This window comes from Hyperoodon ampullatus (genome assembly GCF_949752795.1).
Source record: "Hyperoodon ampullatus genome assembly, chromosome: 1".
NCBI lineage: Eukaryota > Metazoa > Chordata > Mammalia > Artiodactyla > Ziphiidae > Hyperoodon > Hyperoodon ampullatus.
Window position 1 is genome coordinate 59607016 of NC_136914.1, and position 17961 is coordinate 59624976.

General features: G+C 53.2%; 2 protein-coding genes across 2 annotated transcripts; one reads left to right on the plus strand and one right to left on the minus strand.

Annotated features, from left to right (window-relative positions):
• Positions 1-576: 576 nt before the first annotated feature.
• Positions 577-16510, minus strand: AIFM2 (AIF family member 2; the record flags this gene model as incomplete). The annotated part of the gene is made up of 9 exons (XM_079715803.1): positions 16387-16510; positions 7970-8163; positions 7497-7612; positions 6089-6208; positions 5297-5389; positions 3647-3755; positions 2420-2572; positions 1018-1218; positions 577-728 (listed from the first exon to the last, which is right to left on the minus strand). The coding sequence occupies exons 2-9, from the start codon at positions 8145-8147 to the stop codon at positions 577-579; spliced, it is 1122 nt and encodes a 373-aa protein (XP_079571929.1). The 5' UTR covers positions 8148-8163; positions 16387-16510.
• Positions 10936-11441, plus strand: LOC307056509 (large ribosomal subunit protein eL32). Its single transcript, XM_079709325.1, has one exon. The coding sequence runs from the start codon at positions 10978-10980 to the stop codon at positions 11383-11385; it is 408 nt and encodes a 135-aa protein (XP_079565451.1). The 5' UTR covers positions 10936-10977; the 3' UTR covers positions 11386-11441.
• Positions 16511-17961: the final 1451 nt, after the last annotated feature.

Here is a 17961-nt window from a genome sequence, read left to right on the forward strand (position 1 = left end):
ACTAACAGTTTAAAATTAACCTCCTTTTAACAACCTGAGTGTTGCAGGATGTTAGAGGCTTCCCCACCTCCTAATGTGATGGGAGAGGCTGGGATGTAGGCCATCTCTCCACCCCAGTCCCCCTTCCTTAGCTGGTCTCCTTGGGCAGGCCCTCCTTCCTGCCCTTACAGAGAGGGAGACCCTTCCTGCCACCAGGATACTGAGCTCTTGCCCCTACTCTGAGAGCTCTGAATGCCACACACCATGTGCACGTGCACACACCCAAGAGGAGGCTGGGGTAGAGAAGGTGGGCTGTGCCCTCCCCAGGACCAAGTGAACCATTCATCCAGCACAAGTGCAAGTAGACCTTTGAAACCCAGACTCCTTTAAGGGTGTCTTTTTTTTTTAACACCAATATCCCTCTCTCTCTCTCCCAGTTTTTGGTTTTGTCTAAGTTGTGTTTCTGGTCAGTACATCACTGACATCTTACTCCAGGAAAAGAGCTTTTGCCCTTTGGCATTTGTCAAGCGGGTACCATTTGTCAAGAAATCTGATCACCGGGCGGTGGCAGTACCTATCTCCCGCCCGGCCTCCCCATCAGGGTGGAGACTGCCGCATGGTTTTCCAGCTCGTGGAGACCAACAGGTCCCGGCTCTTGGCCAACCGGACCATGAGCCGCCCCACGTAGAAGCCACTGATCTGGCCCACGCCGTCATTTCTCCCCATGGCCAGAAGGAACGTCAGCGAACCTGTGAAGCAGAGCCGTGCGTCAAACTAGAATCCTGCTCACCATCCATGGGCCTGCAACTCCCAGGGCACAAACCCTTCCCGGGGCCTTCAGTGTCAGGGCAGGGAAATGCGTAAGGCCTTCAGGGACGTGGGCAAGTCCCTGAAGTACTTTCCTAGAGCTCTGGGGGAGGTTTCTGTCCCCAGCTTTGAGAGTGTGTTCTAGCGGTCAGGCATCGTAAAGCCCACAAAGGCTTCACTGTTTCTAACCCCGACTCTCTTAAAACTGTGCCGCATGGGGAGCTTCCTGACCTGGCTTGTAGGCTTTGAGGGGCCTCTGTTTCACCGAGTTGACGATGTTGGTCACGGCGACATTGGCATGGAGGCTGGCATGATAGGCCATCTTGGGTTCCCTCACATCGGCGCAGTCACCGATGGCGTAGATGTGGCTGTAGCCCTCCACCTGGAGGTACTCGTTCACTCTCAGAGCACCATCGCTGGCCAGCTGATCACCTGCCAGAAAACCAGCCCGAAACCAAGATCCTGAGCTGCCTCAAGAAGTGGTCACCAGAACACAGTGAGGATGGGCTGTGGTGCTGGTCCAGCTGCCCTCCAAAGGCACATCCTCAAGAGGCAAACCTCCTGTCTGGTTTATTTCTGCCTGAAGTCCCCCCCTCAGAACTCTTCCTGCAAAGGCGAGGTTACCATTTTGGGGTGGAAACTGGTCAGAAAGACCAGCAAGTGTCATTTCATATAACGCGCGTGACTCTTTGTAAGTTACCACGATTAACAATGATTCACTTATGATGATTAAGTTACAACCTAGCCAAATCTTGGATTTCCTTTTGAATGTGGATCAGATTTTTTAAAATAAATGCAGGGCTTTAATAGATGATAAACTTTTCTTTTTAAGGGACTTAAAAGAATTTACCTTTGAAAACATACCATTAGGACCATTAGGTGTTAAGTCCTGGGATCTCTGTATATTATAAGCCCTCGATCCCAGCCCCACACATGGCCTGGACTAGCTTCCTTCTGGGATTGGATAATTCTTTCCTGCCAGACACACAGCAGGAGCTTCTTGTCCAGGAAAGGTATCTGGGAGTAAATGATGGGGACCTGGGGACATGGCCACCTCGGGGCCTGAGAAGGAGCCACTGAGCCTCCAGCTCACAGATGGAGCCATGGGTCCAGCTCCCCCCACCTCCAGTTAGCTCAATAGGTCAATATTCAGCTTTACAAACAGAGGCCTCATTACCCGCCTCTCCCCATGATCGTTTCCAAGCTCAAGTGGCAAACGTCTGGGTCAGGGTTTGGGGAGAGCAGCACACCTGTGAACAGAGAAAGGCCTGACCCTGGAATTTCCTCTGCATCGGTGTTCCAAGGAAAGTAACAGAAAAATAGATCTTTTTTCTTCCTTCTGAAACCTGTTCCCATCTCTCACCACTAGGGGGTGGGATCCGATTTTGGAAGATTCTGGTCACTTTGGCCACCTTGGGCTAAATCACCATCAACACATCTGAGGAAAGCTCAGCAAGAGTGGCCCCGAACCTAAATTTAAAGTTTGAAGAGACCAAATGAGCTGTTGAGACTGGGGGTGGGGGTGGGGGGGTGGAGTGCCAGTTCCTCGGGGAGAGGCCTGCAGGGCCTTCTCGGGGGTTGGAGGGGGAGGAGGCAGCCTGGGGAGGGGGTCACGGCCCAGCCTCCCACTTACCAAATGCGCTGCGGTAGGCCAAACTGTTGATCTTGATACCGCTGCAGGCAATCACCAGGTTGGCGGCCACCTCCACGCCTTTGTCCGTCTGAACCGTGATGCGCTCGCGATGTTCGTTGAGAGGCAGCGCCTCCAGGTTGCTCACCCGCTCACCTGTCAGGGGAAGCCCATGACCAGGAGGCTGGCAGAGGGCAGGCACGCCACCGAGGCAGGGGCCCAAGCCAGGGCTGGCCTGGGGGCCGGAGACTGGTCCGCTCTGCCACCCCAAGAAGCACAATCTGGACATTTGGCCCCAAGGGATCCGATGGAAAGCAAGTTCCAAGAAGCAATTTGGGGAAGTAAGGCCGAGTTTCCCAAGAGGTTCTGGGAAAAGCTATTTGAAGAAGACCTCAACCACGCCTCCCTGAATGTCCACTCCTAACCAGGCAAGATGAGCCCTCTGGGCTCACCACCGACAGGGGTAAGCAAGGGAAGTCCAGGGCCGGCCCACTCTCCTCACTGCCTGGAAGTGCAGGCGGGCAGAGGGCTGCACAGCCACTTCTGCAGAGCCCAGGAGCCGGGAGGGCTCTCAGAGAGCAGACACCTCGCCCGCCCTGCAAAAGGTGAGAGGGTCGGGCCCGTGAACTGCGGGGGGGGGTCACACCCCCGGGCGAGAGCCCCACTCTAACATGCTGGGTAGGTCTCTTCCCTTCTGCTCTGGACAGAAGCCACGCTCTCCACCACCCTCAAAATACAAACCCAAAACACCTATTTTCTCCACCAAGAGATATCATAATTCAGGTCAAATCTTCTATATGATTTTTTTTTTTTTTTTTGGCCTCACCACACAGCATGTGGAATCTTAGTTCCCTGACCAGGGATCGAACCCACGCCCCCTGCGTTGGAAGCACAGAGTCTTAACCACTGGACCGCCAGGGAAGTCCCTTTTATATGACCTTTTTAAACCATTCAACAAATGGGTACCACCTGTACTGTATCCAAAGCAACAGCCAGGACAGTGCTGCCTGCATGACAGGAAAATCCCATAAGTACAGGGGCCTCTGCCCTGCCTGGGGACAGACACACCTCCAGCTGGACGGCAAGGCTAAACAGGCTCTGCAGCCCCACCTCAGGACACAGAGCCTGGGGTTGAGCGCGGCCACGCTCAGGCTGTGAGCAGGGACCAAGCCTCAGCCAAGTCTCACCAGGCCAGGGAGAGGGGCAGGGCAGGAGGGGCCTGGCACATACTCAGCAGCAGCTGCACGCCTTTCCGGAGCAGGATCTCCTTCACTTCCTGCCGGACACAGGGCAGGAGTTCCTTGTCTGCGAGGGCCATTTGGGAGTGAATGAGAGTGACCTGGGGACAAACAACCACAGAGCAGAGAAGGAGCCACTGAGTCTCCTGCTCACACAAAGAGGCTTAAAAACATATCAGCCTGTCTCTCCCACCTCCTCCCCAACTTCCAGTTTACAAGTGAGGAAACTGAGGCCCCAGAGAAGTACTTTGCCCACTGCTAGAACCAGTTAATGGTGAGCTGGGCTGGAGCCCACATCTCCCAGGGTAGGATTTTTTCAGATGTGCCAATGCTTCACAACACACACCTCACAGAGGGCCACGTGGAAAATTATTTTCAAGCATCCTTGGGCACTTATACAGTCTATATATAAGCCATCGACATTCTAACTGTAAATCAGGCTGACATTTACATTAAGGCTGGTTCTAAAACTGGTGCTTCCAGGCACGTCTACTTGCTGTCTGGGTCAGCACAGTGAAGTGAGAGGGAGCCTGCAGTGATGTTCAAAGCTTGAGCTTTGAAATCAGACTGCCTGGGTTGAAATCCCATCTCAGATACCCACTCACACACCTCCTGAAGACCCAGTAAGATGGATCACAGTCCTACTCATAGGAATTTTGTAATGATGAAACGAGAAAGTAAGTATAAAGCACGTAACTCAGCACATAGTGACTCTTTAATAAAGGGTGGCTACTATTACTCTTATGTGTCTGTTAGTTATAAACATTTGGGAATTATACTGAGCTATTTACTACTTCAGACCAGTCTTTACCCCATAAATCAAAATTAATAAACTTCTACATGAACCACCCATAATAATTTCCAATAATTTGTCAGAGAATAGCCATATAATTAAATTAGCCCATATTGATCTTACTTTTCAAAACCAACCTGCCTTTCCCTAGGGAAAAAGAACCAGACACAGGCTCCGCGTGGCTCCCAGAAGATGATCTGGCATCAGCTGGGCAAGCTCTTGCCTCAAGGACCCATAACTGCTGATCGTCACTCAGCCCTAGGCTGAGCCTTTACAACCTGCTCCCTTTCTCTCCAGGATGCTGGCAGGGTCTCCATCCCTCTATCACTAAAAAGAGGCAGTGCTGGCCAGTCCTTCCCCAGCATGGGCTGTGAGGTGTACACTTCAGGGTCCCCCTACATGCTGTCTAGGGCAAGGGCTACTGTCCCTTAAACACCAAAAGGCTGTGCTTGCTCCAGACAAGACACCCATGAGGGTGTCTTTGATCAAGCTGGTTGTTGGCAAAAAGAGGCAATCAAAAGTCTACGTTTATATCGCAAAGGCCACATTACTGCAGGGGGACACGGGAGTTAACCTTTCATAATGTATCCCCCCGGGGCGTGGTCCTCCGGGTTGGCCCAGAGGGCAGAACCCCTCACGGAACTAGGATGCACCCTGGCTCTCCAGGTAAAATTCCCAGCAGAATGGGACTTTAGGGGGTCCCCCAGTGCAGAGAACAGGAGACAGGAAACACATGCTCCCACTTTATGGTAACGGGGCTCCCCTCCCAGGCCCTGAGCAAATTCTGATGTTCATCAGACGAAAAAGAATCCCGCCTCTGAGAGTTCAAGGACAAGGCCACCGGCCCACCTCTTTCTCGGGGTATTCTGTTTTAATCTCTGCTGCCATCTCCACTCCCGCAGAGCCTCCTCCGACCACCACGATGGACTGTGAGCACTGGACCTGAAGAAGGAGGAAACGTTAAGGTGCACCCTCAAATCTGCCCTGCCTTGGGGTCCAGCCTAGGGAGTGGGTTCCTTGGCCAAAGAAGCATAGAGAACCCTTTCCAAGTTCAGGGTCCAAATGTGCTGCCTCGGGGCCAGCTCTTGCTGGGTGTCTCCCTGCATTTCTCACTACCTGCCCACCTTGCAGGTGACCCGGATCTGCCTGAGTTCCAGGCCGGGTTCCTAACCTCCACTCTAACGTCTGCTCATGACTGTGCCAGAGGTTCCCCAGGCCCCTCAGCAGCTGTGCAGAGAGGGAAAGACCTGGCCTTGGTCACACAGCTGTACGACCTTCTCTGGGTCCCCACACCTCATCTGTTCAGTGGGGACAGACCCATCCCACCCACCTCTCCAGATCTCCGTGAGAAGTGACTGAGAGCATGGATCCAAGCCCGCTTTATAAAACACAAGCCCCGTGCAAACATGAGCCAGTCGCTACATGAGCAGGTCTGGGTACTCACGTCCAGACCTCATGACAGGTCCAAAGGTCTCCTCCCAGGAGCCTCTTCCTGGTAACTCTCCATCTCTACAGAGCCACTGCAGCCCCAGGGGCTCCTTGCTGCAGCCCTGGGCATCCCCACCGCTGTTCCACTCTCCCAGGGCCCCCCACCCCTGGCTCTGCCCTCACTGTCCTGCCGCCGGGCAGCAGGCAGCTCACCTGCGTCACCATGTTCTCATAGGCCTGGATGGCCATCTGCTGGCTGGACACCTGGTTAAACTTGCCTGGGAAGAGACCAGTGCTGCCCGTGGCCAGGATGAGATATGTGAAGGACAGGGCCTGGGAGGGGCAAGGGAAAGAACGGTGAGGGCAGGCCTGGGCTCCTGCATCCAACCCCAGGCTCCACCAGGCAAGGAGCACCAAGGGGGACAGGCCTCCTGCTGGGGAGCAAAACCATCACGGGTTAGACCAAGGGATGGTGCTAGAACCCAGGAAGTACCCAAGGAGGCAGAGCTTACCTCCTGCTGGGCCGCCCACCATGAAACAGGACGGGAGGGGAGAGCTCCCCACAGGGGCAGCGGCGCAGGTGAGCAGGCAACAGGAAACGGCTCGTGGGGAATAAGCAGGATTCCAGCTTCCAGTGTGGAGTTAGTTTAGAATCTCCCTATTATTACCATTATTTTAGAAAAAATTTCCCCTTATCCTGGCCAACAAAAACAAAGTGGGGGTGGTGGAATTCCTGTTTGGAGCCTAAATATATAAAACTGACAAACCCAGAGCTGCTCTGATGGAAGGGGGACTGGAGGGTCTGTATCCCACTCAGACCCCACTACCCCTGTGGAGGCCTGAGATGCCCTCATGGACCCAAAACCACAGGATAAGGACGTTCTCAGTAATCTTGCCAACTGGAGATTCTACAGCCTCAAAATTGATTCAAGGAAGATTGATTCATTCACACTAAACCACACTCATTGAGGACAGGAATTGGAGCCCCTTTGTACAGTCCCCCCATAGCTTTGACTAGAGTAGAGGGCCAGGCTGGAGGGTACCCTCAGCATGGCGGGTGGGCTGCTGGCAGCTTGCTGATGGAGCTCTGGTCCCACAAGGATACACCAGGCACCATGCTTACCCCAGGGCTGAGGGACACAAACTTCGGGAAGAAAACCTCTGCCCTCCCGGGCGATGTGGGATTGTGGTGCCTACCCTTTGATTCCAGTGAGGGGGCCCCTGGGCTGGGACTCTGGCTTTCAGAGTGAGGGCTCTGGGGCAAAGCAGCCTGGGTCCAAATCCTGGCTGATTCTCTCCAGCTGTGGGGTCTTGGGCAAGCCTCTTAACCTCTGGGTGAACCGAGGCTACTCCACCTCCCTCACAGGGTCACAGTGGGCATTAAAGGAGATCACGTGAGGCTTAAAACAGTGCCCGGCACACAGGGAAGGCTCTGCACTGCTCTCCTGTGGCTGCTGGGGCCCAGCCTTTGCTCAGGAGGCATCTGCTATCTGCCAGGCACCAGGCGGGCATGGGGGGCCCTTGCCCCTGAGGAGACGGGCCCAGGTGTCCTCCCACCAGCAGCCACATCCCAGGGGCCCCCTGAAGCCAGCTGAGGATGGCCAGCCCCCGCTGGGTTCACCTCGCCGTCCTCCAGCAGCACCGTCTGATTCTTCAGGTCTATGTCAACCACCAGGCCCTGCCGGAAGTTTTCCTTGAAGGTCACCGAGTAGGAAATGAATGTCTTTTTGGCAAACCCTGGGGAACGGACAGAGAGGAGGTCACGGTGTAAAACTGGGCTGCCCACAGGAGGCCAGAATAACTCAGAACATTTCCAGAGCTGCATGCCAACAGGGGCCCCTTGGTTAAACAGCCCCTGGGTACCCACTACCCCCTAAAGCGCCAGTCTGGGCCCCAGGTCCTCGGAGAAGCTCTCGCTGTGACTTCTGGGGCCTTGGTATGGTAGCTGCTTAAGGCCAGGGACCTTAAGATACCCCGGAATTTGTCTAATGGTGGAATTTAGGCACCTTGCCCTAACGGGAGAAAACCACCCTGTGGTCCACAGTGGTGACAAGACCACGGTCACAAAGAAAGCCCCAGAGAAGAGCCCATTACCACTCTCCACGGAGGCCCGGAGGGCTGCCACGTTGTGGTGGAAGGAGTCCTTCATGTCCACCAGCACGAAGGGGATGTTCTGCGCCTGCAGTTGGCTGGCGGCCGTGATGCCGCCAAAGCCCCCGCCCACGATCACCACATGCATGGCTCCCACGTCCATCGAGACCTGGGACCCCATCTCGGACCAGGTGCTGCTGGGGTAGGAGGAGAGACCACATCCGATTCAGGGGGGCTCGAGGGCTGGGTGGGCAGAGGTGGGTCCATATCAAGAATGGCCTCAAATGCCAAGACTTGACCCTTTAAAAGTATGTAATCATCTTTTATGAAATTCCAATTTTTGTAAAATTTGAATTAAATTCCAAAGGAACAAGGAGTATCCTAATTCCATCTCATCCCCCCAACCACCCAGTTCCCTTCTCCAAGGCATCTACTGTTACCAAGTTTACGTGAATCCTTCCAGAGATATTCTGTGCACCTACAATCATGATTATTGTTTTTGCACATGTTAAACAACTGTTTTTGCACTTTTTTTCACTCGTAAATATATTCATTCACTCAACAGTATAAATTAATAGACCTCCTGCTCTTTGACATGTTCTGTGCTGTGGATGCTGTGGTCAGAGAGACAGACAGACAGATATGGTCTCAGCCCTTGTAAAGGCAGGGTTTCAAACTCAAAGGGCCAGGTGGATGATGTAGCTGTGGGAAACTGGGCAGGTGCACAGTAACCAAAAATGGTGGGTACACCTCTGGGGAACTGGTAAGCACAGGCCACATTAAAAGAACTAAACAAAATTATTTAAGCACCACACTAAGCAAACACTGCGACCAGATTCCACGCAGCTCACATGTCACCAGCTTCAGCCCCAGGTCTGAGGAGATCAATTAGCAAGTTATGACAATCAGCCTGCAAAACAGGATGCGATGTGATTAAGGCCATGACAGTGGGGTGGGGAGGAGGGGCCTGCTGTGGGCAGGTGGTCCCCTGAGCATTCCTGGAACAGAGGATGTACATTGCGACTGGTGGGTGACACCCCCCAGGAGGAAGGGGGCAGGGAGAAATCTCTGCTGGGAGAAGAAACAGTGCTGGTCAAGGACCAAAAAGGAAGTCTGCTGGTGAGAAAGAGGATGGAGAAGCGCTCATCACGTGGGCTCCAGTGAGAGGGGCAGGGGGTGCAAGGTCCTGCTTGATGTCGAGGAAAGGGAACCTGCAATCGAAGAGAGTATCTGCAGAGGATGGAGGGCCAGGTCTGCAGGCCAAATGTGCACCAGGCTCACACTCACATGTGAGCACGGCAAGGAGGGAGGAAGTGGACAGACAGCAAGCTGTCGAAAAGCTCAATGGGGAAGAACATTCCAGCCCACCTCTCGGACAGCAATGCAGGCAGCTGGAAGGTCACCACTCTGTCCTCCATCAGGTGTGTAGTCTGGGGCACAACCCCTCCCCTCTCTGGGCCTCCATTTACCCCCTGTAATGGGAGGAGACAGCCTAAAATGCCCTTGCACAATAGGTTTCCAAGACATGGTGACCCCCAAGATGGTCCCCAGATCTTTCCACACTTACGGGGGCAGCTTACGGTTGGACCTCCAGACACTGTTGTTGTATTCAAATACACACTGTCTAATTTCTCCTCTGGGGAAGTGAAAACCTGGGTGAGGGAGGGTAGATCTGGCATAGGAGATTGGAGGGGATTTAACTTTGTTTCTCATTGGCTAAATGGTCCCCAATGCATTGAGGCTTGTGCATTCTAGGGCTGGAACCAAAACAAGTCCCCCAGCAGGCAGTGTCACCTTCACTGCTCCAGGCCCTCAGTAAGTGGTCCAGAGCTGGCCCCGTGAGTGTTCATCAGGCTGAATCTGCCACCTAGGCCAGGACCCAAAAGGGCCCCGGGGACCAGCCAGGGACAGGAGCGGACACCAGGAGCTGAGCAGGGCCTGGGCATGTGGCAGGCAGTCAGGCAAGCTATGGAAGGGGTGCATTTCACCTGCCCCTTCAACATGGCCCCCTCTGTGCCAGCCTGCCCTTGGGGCCAGCAGCCAGCGAAGAGGTCAGAGACACACCCAGAGAGCTCTGCTTCCAAGCTGGCGGGGCACAGGCCTGAGAGAGGCTACCCAGCTTGTTGGGGAGAGGGGTCCACCGTGGACCACCCAGGGAAGCTCAAGGTGGAGCCTTGAAAAACAGCTGGGGCCAGGGGCCTTCTTCACAGAGGGAACAGCTTAGGCCAAGAAGTCCAGTGGCAGGAAGGGAGGGGGTGGGAGGGGTTCAGGGAACAAGGTGGGGCAGCCAGGAGGGCAGGGGACAGGGGACAGCACACACAGAGGGCCTGTCATGCTAGGGCAGTGTCTGGGCCTACATGTTGCCCTGGGGCCCTTGCAGGGAAGAAAGCCCAGTGAGCTCGGCACAGGCCTGATGAGCAGTGGGTTAGCCAAAGGAGTTGAACCCCTGCTCCCTCAGCCCCCCAGGATCATTAACTGGCTTCCCCAAAGGACAAACCCTGGCCTCACCCAACTAGGCACAGCCCTCAGTAAAGGTGAATTGATTCTTTAGAGTTCCGGTGCAGAGTCTGGGGCCTGAGGGCACACCCAGGCCCAAGAGGGGCTGCCACAGCTGGGCCAGGGAGGGGAGGCGCTTTTACACCACAAGCCGCCTGAGGCCTCTCCTGGAATCTGTTCTTCTCTCTCCTCCACTGACCTCTGATACACCCACTTGGGGAACCGGGGCCTGGTGGCGCTCCAGCCCATTCCACCCTTTCTCCTCGGCAGCCTCCCTTGCCCAACACTCTTGGTCACCCGCCTCTCCCTTGGCTCTTCCAATGCCAATTCTCACCTGGACCCGAGGACAGCTAGACTCCCCTCTGCTCGGCCATGACCTACTTCACCACACACCTAAATCATTGGCTTAAGCCATGGACCAGCACTCCTAGCCACACACCCAGCAGGTGCTCAAAAAGCAAGCGTGGTTCCTCGGCGCTGCCTACGGAGGTGGCAGCCATCTCCTACTCGGCATCATGGCTGCCCTCAGACCCCTCGTGAAACCCAAGATCGTCAAAAAGAGGACCAAGAAGTTCATCCGGCACCAGTCAGACCGATATGTCAAAATTAAGCGGAACTGGCGGAAACCCAGAGGCATTGACAACAGGGTGCGCAGGAGATTCAAGGGCCAGATCTTGATGCCCAACATCGGTTACGGGAGCAACAAGAAAACAAAGCACATGCTGCCCAGCGGCTTCCGGAAGTTCCTGGTCCACAACGTCAAGGAGCTTGAAGTGCTGCTGATGTGCAACAAGTCTTACTGTGCTGAGATTGCGCACAACGTCTCCTCCAAGAACCGCAAAGCCATTGTGGAGAGAGCAGCCCAGCTGGCCATCAGAGTCACCAATCCTAACGCCAGGCTGCGCAGCGAAGAAAATGAATAGACAGCTCGTGTGCACGTTTTGTTTAATAAAACCGTACAACGGCCATCTGGCATTTCCCCCTTGGTTTTACTCTTCAGTTTGTTCGACAGCTTGTCACAGAGATTGCTCTTTTGCCTGTTCCTGCTCTGTGGAACCTTCTGTTTGGAAGGCGTTTGTAAAGGATACGTGATCCCTCCTTCATGGGACCCAGGCCTCAGGTGCCCAGAGCAGCCTTGGTCAGCTCCAGGTGGGCTCAGGAAGATGTGGCCCTCGGACCACGGTAGGTTCTGAGACCCCTGGTTGGAGGACCTTGCATCTTGGAGCACGTAGTCATTTTTAGCCTCACTTTATAAAGTGAGGAATTACCCTGTGTGGTTCTTGTGAAGATTGAGGACAGTCAAGTTTCCTTTTCAACTACAGTCCTAGACCTTAGTCGGCGGTACCTAGAATTCAGCTGTTTTATGAGGCTAAGAGGCCATTTTTCCAAGACATGGTATTAAGTGGCAGCACAGGTCCCATGGAGCAGGGCATGTGGCACTCTACAGCACAAGAGTGGCTTGAAGGCCCTTAGTTCAGTAGATAGATGTCTTACAGATTGGCTCCTGTTCAAAACTCAGTCGGAAACGTTTGAGTAAATTGTCGGTCATTGTGTGACTTCTTTGAATGGACGTGGGAAGCATTCTGATAGTCTTGACTACTGAGTGGAGGAATTGTGCGGAGAAAACAGTAACAGCTTAGGATCTGTCCTTTATTAACCGGGGATAGCAGAAAATTCTTTGGCCTGTCGCTTAATGTTTCTGTGTCCTTGATACTAAAAACTAGACGTGTTCACAAACCACCTGATTACACCTCAATGGGGGGACATGAAAGGTGGTTTGTACTTTTTCATTTGTGCTTTCCTGTCTCAGTTTGCTACCTAAGAGTTTGGGGATTAGAAAAAAAAAACATTACATCTATTTCCCTACCCCACTCCCTTGCCTCTGCAAAAATAACACACATTCCTGATTTATCACTGCCAATGAGAAATAAAGCATTTTGGATTCTAAAAAAAAAAAAAAAAAAAAAAAAAAAAAAAAAAAAGCAAGCGTGCAGCTGATGGTGCTGAATTATATGTTCTAATGTAGCAGCAGTGCTGGGCAAACAGCCTCAATCAGTGGGCGACTCCATCAATCAATGGAAACCTCCACCAATGGGAGATTAGAAGATACACTATTACACACCCATACAATGGAATATTCTGGAGACATTCAATTTTACAGTGGAAGATTTTTTACATGAAAAGTTTGTCCACGATTCATCCACACCCACAGACTGTACAAGACCAAGAGTGAAACGTAATGTAAGCTATGGTCTGTGGGTGATTATGTCAATGTAGGTTCAGTAACAAACAGACCACTCTGGTGAGTGATGTCAATAATGGAAGAGGCTATGCATGTGTCAGGGCAGGAGGCATATAGGAAATTTCTGTGCCTTCCACTCAATTCTGCTGTGAACCTAAGACTACTCTAAAAACATAAAGTCTTAGGAAAAAAAAAAAAGCTTGTCCATCAAAAAGTCAGATAATAGAAAGTCATGTAGAGCCTAATCTCCATTGTGGGCCATCAGACCCAGGCACCTAGCTACATATACACACATACAAGTAATGATGACAGCAGTGAGCATCCACTGCACTTTTATCAATGTCTTTGCGTTGAATAGGTGGGGTTTCCTCCTCATTTTGGAAAGAGTTTCAGTAACTTGCCCCAGTTCAATCCTCAACAGTCTGACCAGATCTGCACTCTAAACCAAAATGCTAATAGTGGTTGCCAGATGATGTTTTTACTTTCTTCTTTGAGATTCCCCCCCCCTTTTTTTTTTTACTGTTTGAATGTTTTTAAGTGAAATAATAAAGCTTTAAAGACAGACCTGGCTTCCTACAATCTAATGTTTTTAATTGAGATATTTTTTCATATATTATAAAATTCTCTATCTCAGAGTGTACAACTCAGTGATTTCTAGCACATTCATAAAGTTGTGCAACCATCACCACAATATAACACCAGAACATTTTCATCGCCCCCTCCCCAAAAAGACTCCACATCCATTAGCATTCACTCCTCATTCCCTCCCCCCTCCAGGCCCTGACAACCACTAATCTTTCTGTCGCTATAGATTTGCCTATTCCATACCTTTTGTGTCTGGCTTCTTTCACTTAGCGCAGTATTTTCAAGATTCATTCGAGCTGTAACTTGTAACAGTATTTCATTCCTTTTTATGGCTGAGTAATATTCCATTGTATGGAGATACCACATTTTGTTTATCCATTTGTCAGCTGATGGACATTTGGGTTGTTTCCACCTTTTGGCTAATATGAATAAGGCTGCTATGAATATCTGTGTATAACTTTTTGTGTGAACAAAAAATTCTCTTAAGTTTGTACCTGGGAGTGAAATTGCTGGATCCTATGGTAACTCTAGATTTTACTTTTTGAGGAACTGCAAACCTACCATCTGATTTTACTGACCATCAAGGCAAGAGAATGATCACAGAGAATCTTAACTGAATCTTCCCAGATGCAGGAATGTTAGTATAAAAGCAGGTCCAAGGGGACTTCCCTGGTGGTGCAGTGGTTAAGAATCCGCCTGCCAATGCAGGGGACACGGGTTTGAGCCCTGGTCCCAGAAGATCCCACATGCCACGGATCAACTAAGCCCGTGTGCCACAAGTACTGAGCCTATGCTCTACAGCCCACGAGCCACAACTACTGAGCCGGCGTGCCACAACTACTGAAGCCCGTGCGCCTAGAGCCCGTGCTCCACAACAAGAGAAGCCACCGCAGTGAGAAGCCTGCGCACTGCTGCGAAGAGTAGCCCCCACTTGCCACAACTAGAGGAAGCCTGGGCGCAGCAACAAAGATACAATGCAGCTAAAAATAAATAAATAAAATAAATAAATTTATTAAAAAAAAAAAAGCATGTCCAAGAAAACAATTCCTAACTGTCCAGCAACTCCTAAGTAATTTTGCCTTTGCCCCTCCCCCAACACACACAATATGGTCTACACTCAAATTTTCTCAGTAAATCCTGTTTTCTCTGCCAAGGACACCCAGCCTGATCCCAGGTGGATTCTTCTCTAATAATACAGACAAAGGGCTTTTAGGAACCTACTGAAAAACAAGGAAGTTATATTTAGGCCAAAGCTGTAGGGAGGTCATGCCTCAGAAGACACACAGCGGAACCATGTGGGCTCTGATCAAAGCAAAGATGTCGTCCCAGAATTGTTTCATAGAGATTACAAATAAAACACCCAGCTTTTGAGTGCTCACCAGTTACCCCCAAGGTAGATTTCCACAGCTGTTTCCAGAGTGGCCATCCTGGATGAGAGGGCCTACAGTGTGACTTGAAGCACCATGAATATATCTCTCCAACCCGGCGAAGGCAGAGGGGTGGGCAGCCTCCCTCACTGGACCCCAGGGACCAGGCTGAGAGTGGGCACTCCATGGCCAGTCCCCCAGGGAACACATGGTGAACAAAACCCAAAAAGACCAATTTCTGAAAGAGGCTCAAAGTCTGAAGAGGGCTGTCCCTTCATGCCCTCAAGAGAGGGCACTTCTGGGCAGACACGTTCATGCAGGTGTCATACAGGCTCAGGTGCTGAAGCCTAGGCCACGCAACTTGTACAGTCTCCTGGGAGCCAGTCACTTCGTGGTTCCCTTAACATCCCCATGATCTGTGCCTGGACCCTGGCTTCCTCTTTCACCACTAGACACAAAGATCAGGCTGGCCCTGGAGCACACCCCCTCTACCCAGCTCCTCCTTAACTGTTGGGTAGTCCTGAGCAAGGCCCCGCCCAGCTGGGCCTCAGTCTTCTCCTGTGAAATGGACCCTCCAGATGCAGGGTTACACACGGTCTCCCTTGGAGGGCTCTGAAAGCTTGGGGCACATACACACACCCAAGCAGGACTCCTTGATAATTTATATATTTACATATTTTGCATGTTGGCATTTGAACACAAGATGCAGAGCCGGGACACCTGGAAGCCCCTTCACAAACTATGTCTGACTCTCTGCCCTGTGCCTGTCCTCCGATGGGACCATCAGCTCCTAAGCACCTCTCCCCTCCCCACCCTCACGGTACAACCAAGGGTCAAAGGGAGTCTAATCAGAGGGGAAAGGCAGGGTGTGTTTAGTGGGTGCTGTTGAAAGAAAAGCACCCAACATCAGGCACTAAAAGCAGCTCCTGGTAGATCAGGAGTCCTGGGCTTCCCCCCAACCTCCGGCCCCATCAGAGTTAGTTGGGTCACCTCTGGCCTTAGTGCCCCCGCGGAAGCTGGGGCTCCGTGGAGAAGCAGGACCTCCCAGTTCATCCTGGAGCCTATGGGCACTGGGTAGCCCCGGGCATTTTCCTCCTGGACACTGAGGCTTTCCTCCTGCCTATGACACAGGCTTCCGTCCGCCCCGCAGCAGCTTCCACCGCCCAGCGGCGACCCTCGGAGCCCTCCCGGGATTGGGGGAGGGGGTGGTGACGGGGGGGTGCCTGTCTTACTTGGGAAGACTTAGTAGGGATTTGCGGGGGCGGGGGGAGCGGACGCGGAGGAGGCGAGTTTGCTCCGTCCTCACTGGGAGCAAAGCTCCCCGTTGAGTTTTGGGGGACCTGGGTTGCTGCAGGCCTGAGCTCCTCATCCTAGACCGGGGGTTCCCAACCCCCGGGGCGCGGACCGATACCAGTCCTCGGCCTGTTAGGAACCGGGCCGCACAGCAGGAGGTGAGCGGCGGGCGAGCGAGCGAGCGAAGCTTCATCTGCCGCTCTGCCTCCCCCCTATCTCTCGCATTACCGCCTGAACCGTTCCCCTCCCACCCACACACACCCCCACGGCGTCCGTGGAAAAGTTGTTTTCCACGAAACCGGTCCCTCGTGCCAAAAAGGTTCGGGACTACTGTCCTAGAGGACCGCCCTCTCCTCCCCGGCCCCGGACGCTGTTCGGGCTTCATGGGGCCCTGCAGGCGCAGAAGTCCCGCAGAGCTCGCCCGACGCGCCCCTCACCTGCGGGCGGTCTCCCGCCGTTCCGGCTCCCGCTCCGGCCAGCAGCTCCCGTGGTCGCCGCCGGGCCCGAGGCCCCTCCCTTGCCGGCGTGACTCGGCGCGTCTGCCCTCCAGCCTCGGCGCGTCTGCCCTCCAGCCTCGGCTATGCCCCCGGCGGCCCCCCCCCGGAACTGCAGCCTCCGGCCCGCCCGCGCCGCCGGCCCGGGAAGCCAATCGCCCCAATCGTGAGCACTCGACCGCTACTGTCGAGGCCGCCCGCGCTGCCCTGGCCCCTCGGACTCTGCTCAAAGTTCGGTCCGGACGCCTTTCCAGCCTTTAGAGCGCGGGCCCCGGCACTGGCTGTGAGATCTCGGACGGATCACTAGCCTCCTGCCTTCACACATATAAACAAAAATGCAAATCCAGTTGAGCACCTACTCCACGCCTGGCATTGTGCTGGGCGCGCCGGGTGGGAGTGAGGGGTTGTAAAATGTAGAACAATGCAGGCATGGTTTCTGCTTTCCTCCAGGTAATAGTCTAGGGAAAAATACTAAACAACAATAAAACACATGTATCACTAATTGCAGTAAGAAAGACCGGGGGCAAAAGAAGGGTGCCAAGGCCTCTCTCCAAGGATGAGAAGTTAGTCCTGGGCAGAGGGAAAATAAGTATGCTCTGGGTGTGCAAAGATCAAGGCAGGATAAATAGCTGAGAGCAGGGGCATTGCAGAAGTGGTCGGGGACAGAGTGCCCCAGCGTGGCAGGGTGGCACAAGCCTCCAGGTCCTGGTAAAGACTGCCCGTGTGATCCCAAGGGCAACGGGATGCCACTGATGGGTTTTAAGCTGAAGAGTGAGGTCTGAGTTATGTTGGAGGGTGAAAAGACAGGGGAATGGGAGGGCTGCCTGAAATTGGGTAAACTGGGCAGGAGGGGAGTCCAGGGAGAAGAAGAAAGCACTCGGATCTGTCAAGAAATGTACTGATGCAAGCTACAACCTGGAGGTAGGATCAAGCCAATTTGGTGACAGATAATCCATCTTCACCTATTTAATGCAAATATTAGCACCTACCCGAATCACTGTAGAAAAGATTCAACGAGATCTTTTTTTTTTTTTTTTTTAGCGGTACGTGGGCCTCTGTTGTGGCCTCTCCCGTTGGGGAGCACAGGCTCCGGACGCGCAGGCTCAGTGGCCATGGCTCACGGGCCTAGCCGCTCCGCAGCATGTGGGATCTTCCCGGACCGGGGCACGAATCTGTGTCCCCTGCATCGGCAGGCAGACTCTCAACCACTGTGCCACCAGGGAAGCCCCCAAGGTCTCTTTTAAGGGATGCCTCCACTCCCACCAGGGGCAGGGGTAGGGTGCACAGAAGGCCAAGTAGAAGGTTCTTATAGGCCAGGCCTGGAAGTGGCGCACCTCCCTTCTGCCCTTTGGAACTCACAGACACACCTGACTGTGAGGGTGGCCAGGAGATGCAGTCTAGTGTATGGCCACAAAGAAGAGAGGAAAACAGATTCTGGTGTCTGCCCTGCTGACCTAGGTCTTAGCCTCCCTGGTTTTCTTCCTGTGCCTCTGCTTGTCTCTTCTCAGCCCCTTTGCA

Bases quoted from the DNA above. Each gene is read 5' to 3' on its own strand.
- LOC307056509 (XM_079709325.1), top strand. From the start codon at position 10,978: ATGGCTGCCCTCAGACCCCTCGTGAAACCCAAGATCGTCAAAAAGAGG.